At 37.0% G+C, this 8,999-nt stretch overlaps 1 protein-coding gene across 1 annotated transcript in view; it reads right to left on the reverse strand.

Moving 5' to 3' along the window:
• SPIDR (scaffolding protein involved in DNA repair) overlaps positions 1 to 8,999 on the reverse strand; it is a 533,511-nt gene that overhangs the window by 488,254 nt on the left and 36,258 nt on the right. The window contains 2 exon segments of the mRNA XM_023508281.1: positions 1,982 to 2,145; positions 5,555 to 5,734. Coding sequence (XP_023364049.1) covers positions 1,982 to 2,145; positions 5,555 to 5,734 — 344 coding nt within the window.

Genomic DNA, 8,999 nt, shown 5'->3' on the forward strand with positions numbered 1-8,999 from the left:
AAGCAGACAGCCCTCAGAATGGGAGAAGATATTTACAGATTATGTCTCTGACAAAGGTTTAATAACCAGAATCCACAGAAAACTCAAACATATTAGCAAGAAGAGAACAAGTGATCCCATCTCGGGGTGGGCAAGGGATATGAAGAGAAACTTCTCTGAAGAAGACAGATGCATGGCCTGTAGGTACATGAAAAAATGCTAATCATCCTTAATCATCAGAGAAATGCAAATCAAAACCACTTTGAGATATCATCTAACTATAGTAAGATTAGCCCACATCACAAAATCCCCAAACCAGAGATGTTGGTGTGGATGTGGAGGAAAGGGAACACTTCTAGGTTGCTGGTGGGAATGCAAACTAATAAACGTTCCTTTTGGAAAGACGTTTGTAGAACACTTAGAGAACTGCCATTCAACCCTACAATTCCTCTACTAGGCATATATCCAAAAGACCAAAAATCACATTATAACAAAGATATTTGTACCAGAATGTTTATTGCAGCCCAATTCATAATTGCTAAGTCATGGAAGAAACCCAAGTGCCTATCCATCCATGAATGGATTAATAAATTGTGGTATATGTACACCATGGAATATTATGCAGTCTTAAAGAAAGATGGAGACTTTACCTCTTTCATGTTTACATGGATGGAGCTCGAACATATTCTTCTTAGGAAAGTATCTCAAGAATGGAAGAAAAAGTATCCAATGTACTCAGCCCTAGTATGAAACCAATTTAAGGTTTTCATATGAAAGCTATAACCCAATTATAGCCCAAAAATATAGAGAACAGGAAGAGGGAGGGGAGGGAAGGGGGGAGGTTGAGTGGAAGGAGGGTAATTGGTGGGAGCACACCTATAGTGCATCTTACAAGGGCCTAGGCAAAATTTACTAAATGTAGAATATAAATGTCTTCATATAATAACTAAGAAAATGCCATGAAGGCTATGTTACCCAGTTTGATGAAAATATTTCAAATTGTAAATAAAACCAGCAAACTGTACCCCATGATTGCACTGATTTACACAGCTATGATTTAATAAAAAATAAAAAAGCTACTGGAAGATGTGTTCAACCAAAACAAAGTATGAAGGCCAATGAAGAAGAAAGTAAGAAATCCAGGATAAAGAAACACCATGCAGGAAAGAGTGAACAAATTTCCAGAAGGATAATGAAGTGAGACTCAAGGTGACACATCCACAAAGCAGAGTAAATGTTGAGTACCAAACTGGAGCAGCTAGACGTTTGTAGGAAGGAGTTATTCAAGAAAATAAAACTGACAGAATGCTTGCTATGTCTGAAATCTTACCAAGAGAACCAGACAATGGGGAACAATTATTTTATCAATGGTAAGTAAAACTAGGTCAGTGGTTTTCAACCTTCCTAATGCCACAGCCCTTTAATACAGTTCCTGTGGGTCTTGACCCACAGGGTGAGAATCGCTGAACTAGGTGAACAAAAATCAAAACAATTATTAAATCCAGGGGAAACAAAGTTGTGAAATTAAAATAATTTAATGAATACTTGCCATGGTTATCAGTATTATTTATTCAAAATTATGTAAATGCTGAATATAATCTAATCAAGCTTTGATATGTATCTTTGTGTATATATATTTGTACTTAGAGTGGAAAAATAGAATCTAATCAAACTTTGATATATATATATATATAATTTGAATATATACACACACAAATGTGTGTTATATATACAAATATATATATTTGTACTTAGAGAGTGGAAAAATAGAAAAGTTCAGTGTGTAATGGGGGTGGGGAGTGGGCAAGAAGAGTATTCAATATTTTTCCACCTTGAGATGTACAGCACAAACATGTCATTTAGAAATACCAAGGAAAGAACAAAAGAATCCACTAAGATTCAAAAGTGGTTGTCCCTTGGGAGATAAAGAGAAAAAAATATCAAAAGGCATGATTAAAAACTGTTATAAAAAGGATAAAATTTTGAAATAATTCATTTTTACCTTGGGAAGTTCAGACAGCTTCTCATCAATTGTCAAAGAATGACTACTTGCATACGAAGCACAGTCGGAGATGTCCACAGCACCCTCTCCATCTTCACATTCATTACAGGCACTAGCATCTTCCCTGTCACTGTCAAACTCCCAGTCAATAAACTGTAATTCATCTAAAAAGTATAATTTTTAACATATTTAATTTTATATCTCAATATTTTACTTTTAATTCTATTTTTAATTCTCAGTAGCTAATATACTTATGTCACTGAGTAATTTCTAAAAATATATTAAGATATTAAGACAGTGAAAAGCATATTTCTACATTTACCTCTAGTCACCCTGTTTCTCTCATTTCTTACCCCCACCCCAGTTCTAAATTAACTACTCTTATTAGTTGCTTTTGTATCTTTGTAGAGTTTCACCAGCATGTTTAAGCAAATAAAATATATATTGTTATTTTTCTCTCCTTTCTTACACACCTAGATTTTTTCACTTACTAAGTTTTACCATATCAGTAAGAAAGGAGTATCCCTCATTACCTTCTACAACTCAGTATTCCACTACTTAATTGAACATCATTTATTTAACTAATATTCTATTAGAAAATTATTTTTCATATATTTTCACCCAGTAATTTTTCTATACATTTCTTTCATCAGCAAGGAAATGACTAATTTCAGTTTCTAAGTTTATTTCCCAAGCATTGTTATCTAGATGGTACTTTTATAAAATTTTAAGTTTGAAAGTTAACTTACTTTCAAATACTAAATAAACCAATGTATTAATATGCTATGGTTAGAAGAGTAAAAGTGGTTATTAAAGACAAATTAGTCTCTGAGGTTTGGCATATAATGTAAACCTTTCCTACAGCACAAAACACATAGCACAAGTACTCCCTAGGAGCTACTTTAGGTTTCTAATAAGATATTCATCCTATTTTTGGAGGTCTGTTAACAATCTCATTTCCAGTGAAGTAATACTAAAAATAAAAAACGTGCTGTAATACCTGAAAAGAACTTAAAATTAAAAAGAAAAAAAAAAAAGCTCAAGTTAAAATTATGGGATAAAAATCGATAAAAAAAAAAAATCATTAATGTGATGTCACTGTTCCAGAATGCACAGTAAAAGTCCACTACAAAGACTGTAACAGAATAGAAGTCAGAGCACCACTAAAAGAAGAAGATTCAAAATGGCAATCACTTCCCATACTAACACTGTATTCACTCAGGGAAGCCAGGCAGGAAAACATATGACAGATTCTCCAAATCTGTGGACCATCACAATAGGAAGCCTTAGAGAACCAAAGGAGGAGCGCAAGTGCCCTCAGAGCTGCTGCCAGCATCCCGCATTTGTGCAGCACACATTCATTCATTCATTCACTTATTCATTCAACACCATGTCTACCAAGGGCCCATCACATCACTCAAGATATTCACAATTCAAAGCAAACTAATACACATCAAGAGAGAAAACAGCACCATTCCTACCTTGGAGTAGTTCACCAATTAATAATATAGTGTAATGTGACAAGCACTACATACTTGGTCCCCAAGAATTTTATGAAATAGAAAGACAACTATTAATTGACATAAATTTGCATTTTACAGATGAGAGAATTGAGTCTCCAATAAGTTAAGTTCCCAAAGTCACATGAAAGCCAAATGGAAATGAAAAAAATTTTAAAAGAAAAACATTTTCACAATTTTAACTTTAGGGTTTATCCTCCATGACCTCAATTCTGGGCCTTAAAACCCAGAGACTTTAATCCAATAGGGCCTGCAAGCAGGTCTAGGAATTTTGTTTTTAGAGATCACCAGGTAATTCTGAGATGATATGCCAGTTTTGATAACCACCAGAACATATTGATTCAAGTGATCCTCCTGCCTCAGCTGACTGAATAGGGTATTACCACACCTGATTATTTTATATGTACAGATTTTTTAGAGATGAAGTTTTGCTTTGTTGTCCAGGCTGGTCTTAAACTCCTGGCCTCACTGGATCCTCTCATCCAAGCCTCCCAAGGGTTATTTTATTTACTTTTTTTTTCAGACAGGGTCTCACTCTGCAGCCTTGGGTAGAGTGCCATGGCATCATAGCTCACAGCAAACTCGCAGGCTCAAGTGATCCTGTGTCTCAGCCTCCAGAGTATCTGGGACTACAGGTACCACCATGCCTGGCAAGTTTTTTAGTAGAGATGGGATCTTACTCTTGTTCAGGCTGGTCTTGAACTTCTGAGCTCAAGGGATCCAGTCTACCTCAGCCTCCCAGAGTGCTAGGATTACAGGCATGAGACACCACGTCCAGGTGGGTTAATTTATTTTAATACCAACTTTACTAGGATACAGTTCACAAATCATATTATTCACCCATAAATAGCATAGTTTTAATTTTCAAATTATATTCAAAATATATGAAGATAAACCAAGAGTTTACACAACAATAAATTTCATTTAATATGGCTGAATTAATAATACTACATACAAGTGCTATCAGTTTATGTATGATCTTAAAACAGTAGTTTTCAACCTTCCTAATGCCATGATGTATTTTCATTGTTACAAAGGAGTCACAACCTACAGGTTGAGAACCGCTGCCTTAAAATATCACTTCACCTGGTAAAATATCAGTGGTAGTTACCAAAATGACCTGCAAAGTGGCCAAAAGAATCTAACTACTTTCCAGGAGACAGTCTGTGTAAACTAACCTTGGCTATGTAACTAAGATGAACTGTCAGAGTTAAAAGTCATAAGCTTATTTTAAAAGCATGAAGTCGTAAATACTCTAAATGAACTATATGTTTAAAATCTGTAAAAGGACATTTCCATAATTTTAGATCTGTGGTTATTAACTGGGGGTGATTTTGTCCTTCATCAAACCCCTAACATCTAGAGACATTTTTGGCTACTATCACCAGGGTTGCGGGTATGCTGTGATCTAGTGGGTAAAGGCCAGGGATGCTGCAAAACACACTGCAATGCCCAAGAAGGTGCTCGTCCCTGAAACAAGAAATTATCTGGACCAAATGTCAATGATGCCAAGGTTGAGAAATTATTTTGAACTAAGACATGGTATAATAGAAAATGCCATGAGAACAGAAATGTGGACGTTCTTTTTCTAGCACACATTGTTTTGTCATGGTACTTACCCAAAGATAACAGGATAGCAAGGAGGTAGTATGGATGTAGCTTTATGTAAGGGTTGAAAAGACTGGAGCCAAAGAGACTTAAAATGAAATTCCAAGCAATTCTAGTAAGTCCAAAATTATTATCAGTAACACCCACCAAGTAGAATGTGATAAATACAAATTAAGAAAATGTTTTCTGTGGGCGGCGCCTGTGGCTCAAAGGAGTAGGGTGCCGACCCCATATACCGGAGGTAGAGGGTTCAAACCCAGCCCCGGCCAAAAACTGAAAAAAAAAAAAAAAAAGAAAAAGAAAGAAAATATTTCTGAAGGGTTTAACATAGAGGCTAGGACTCAGTAAATCATAATTAATTATCATTAGAAAGGAATGTAATTTTCTTCCATATTAAATCAAATATTTAACAAAAATTGTATTTCTTACAAAATTATCAATTTACCTTCACTGGCCCCATCTTCTGGACATAAAATTTTCCTGTTACAAAAACTGCCTATTCTGGAGCCATGTTCATTATCTCTCTGTGGTTCAGAAAGTGTCTTATCCTCATCTGACAAATCACTTCCACTGGAACTCCATGCTATATCCGTAAGTCCACTGGTACTCTGAGATGTGGTAGTTTCTGTAAAGAAAAAGAAACACATAAATAGATCAACTAATATGGTTATTTCTCAGAATAAGATTTTATTCATGCTAATCTGTCAAAGTCACACATACACACAACTGTGATCAAAATGAAAATGATGTCTTACATCAAATCTTCCTAAAGTTCCACGTACAGTCTTACTACAAGGCTTTGAATTAAAGCCAAGTTACGTTAAGAAAAAGAAGTAGAACCAGTTAAGTTACATGAGAAAAGGAAAATGACTGGAGCACAAAAGAAAACTGGAAAAATAAGATGAAATAATAATTATTGAACTATAACTTCCAAGAATATTTGATGAAACTGAAAGAAAAGCATGCATGCATGTAAAACAGTACAAACCACACACCCAAAACTTACAAATAATAGCAATGCTTCTGTGTGCTTCTTTTGCCATGCTAAAATCCCTGGTAAGCAGGATGGTACTTACAATATTTAATAGCAAACTTTGTATTTAAACATTTTACTTTGAGATAACAGTAGATTCACATATAGAAATAATAGAGCCCTGTGTCCTTCACCTAAGTTCCTCTGATTGTAACATCTAGCAAAACTATAGTACATCACAACCAGTATATTGGCATTGATCTAGTCAGACACAAAACAATTCTATCACCACAGGATGCATTCTATTACCTTTCACTCCCATCCTTCCCTATCTTTCCCCCACACCAATCCCTGATACAAGGTACCCACCAATCAGTTTTGAATTTCTATAATTTTGTCATTTCAAGAATGTTATGTATGGCGGAGCAAGACGGTAGTGGAGTAACAGCTTCTTTGCAATAAGGAGCAGCGAGATTGGGGAGAGAAGACTCCAGGGATGTCCAGCTTGTAGGCTCTGCCAAGAAATATCTCTTTGGGGATGCAGGAATCCAGCGAGAGACTTCTGTACCCCAGGAGGACAAAAACAGTGGAGAACTGGCAAGTGGTTGCAAATGGGCTGCCGCAGCTGCAACCACAACACCAGCAAGATTGAAGACAGGGAAAGCCTTCCTAGTGGGTTGGTTTTGTTTGCTTGGACTTGGGCACTGGGTTGAAATACCTTGGGAGAACTTGAGTGAGAGTGCAGGTGTCTTTAAACATTGTCCAGTGTCAGGGACTGAGCCGCTGGCCCAGAACCTAACATTGTTTGGCTGTGGGCCGCCCACACAGCCATTGTGGGAGAACTGCCCCTACAGGCTCTGGCCTCAGGGTGGCAGAGAGAGGCCCAAGCTGGGAGATCTTGGGTGAGTGACTGAGTGACTATGAGCAATGCCAAAGGCCTCTGGGGAAGAACAGAACTTCCAGAGTTTAGCAAAGGAAGGGCTGCCCTGTGGCCTTAGCCCTCAGGGGCATAGAGTGTGGCTGGTTTTAATGCACAGCACCGGATAAACAGGCAGCCACTTCAAGAGAGATCCCAGCGACAAGTGCTTTCCTGGGAAAGCTTCGGCTTAGCCAAAGTTAATGGTTTAAACTGTCTTTAAAGTGTGCTGAGGAGAGATTCAGGATTTCAACCCTGCCAGGGTTGAGGACAAACTGGTCAGCAGAGGCCTGCAATCTACATCTCATACAGCTGTATCAGCATTGTGATTAGCATCTTATACCCCAGAAGATCACCTGATGCCCAGATATACACTGCTTTGTTTGGGGATTTGGTTGCTGTTTTTTTTTTTTTTTAACTTCCCCCCCCTGACTTTTCTTTTTTTTTCCTTTCTTCATTTTTCTAGTGTAAATAGAATTTTCCATTGTTGCCTTCTTTAATAATAAGAACTTTATTTTTGCTCGTGTTTCTGTCTCTGTTATTTGGTTTTTCCCTCAGTTTTATACCATAAGGTTTTCTGTTTGTTAGTTTTGGTTTGATTTATAGTATTTTTGTCTTTTCTCTCTATTTGGTGGAGGTGGGGTACCGTATCTGCTTGGGCTGGCAAGTAGCTGCTGACCTTAAGGGAACCACCCAACCCCCAGAGGTTGGGGATTTTCAAGGTGTGGGTCAAAGTAACCTACTGTGCGCTGTCATTACTCCTGTAATTACTCCTGTCCTGGCAAGTGGTTGCAAATGGGCTCCTCTATCTGTGCCTCTCTTCCTTTTGTCAATATTCACTTTCACTCACCCCCTCACCTTTCTCTTTTTTTCTTTTTTTAAAAATCTTTTTTCCCTTCTTGCTCTTCCATCTTCTCATCCTTTTAGTTCCTGTACCAAAAGGACTTTTCAAAACCTTAGGCCAGAGGCACAGTAACTTACAGAGCAAGAGGTAATGAAAGGAAAATCAGGGCAAGGAAACAGATAAAAGAAAACACTCATGAGGAAGAATCAGCAGAAAAATCCTGGCAATAAGAAAACCCAGTCCAGAGCAACCTCCATAAGGGACCATGAGGTAGCTACTGCAGAGGATTCCACCTATAAAGAAATGTTAGAAATGTCAGAAGGGGAATTTAAAATGCAGATGATGAAAGCAATGAAGGAAATTGCTGAGAAAGTGGAAAATAACCAAAAGGAAATCCAAAATCAGAATCAAGTAAGAGATGAACGATATGAAGAATACAGAAAGGATAGAGCTGAAGGACTTGAAGCAGTCAATTAGGGAACTTAAATATGTAACAGAAAGTATCAACAACAAATTAGAACATGTAGAAAAAAGAATCTCAGAGGTAGAGGACAAAGCTCTTGAGATAACTCAGATAGTTAAAAAGGCAGAAAAAAAGTGAGAGAAAGCAGAATGTTCACTGACAAAATGATGGGACTTTATGAAGCATTCAAATATATGAGTTACAGGTATCCAGAAGGGGAAGAAGAATACCCCAGAGGAAGGGAAGTCATATAAGAGGATACCACAAATGAAAATTTTCCAAACATCACCAAAGATTCTGATACACTCCTTTCAAAGGGATACCTGTCCCCCACTCATCTCAAAAACAGAGAAACTTTTCAAGCCAGAAGAAAATGGTCATCTACCTTTAATCCACTTAAACAAAACAATTTTCAGCCCAGAATTCTATATCCTGCAAAGCTAAGCTTTAAAATTGATGGAGAAATCAAATCTTTTACTGATAGGCAAACATTGAGGAAGTTTGCCACAAGACCAGCTCTACAGGAAATACTTTGACTTGTTCTACACACTGACCATCACAATGGATGACCAGCAAACTAAACACCTAGAAACTAAAGAATAAAACCCAGCTACCACAATGATGCAAAAGATAAAACTAAGCAATGGACTTTCACAAAATAAGATGAATAGAACTCTACCACACTTATCAATTA

Source organism: Otolemur garnettii, unplaced genomic scaffold (assembly GCF_000181295.1).
Source record: "Otolemur garnettii isolate 467f Iridium unplaced genomic scaffold, OtoGar3 scaffold00237, whole genome shotgun sequence".
Lineage (NCBI taxonomy): Eukaryota > Metazoa > Chordata > Mammalia > Primates > Galagidae > Otolemur > Otolemur garnettii.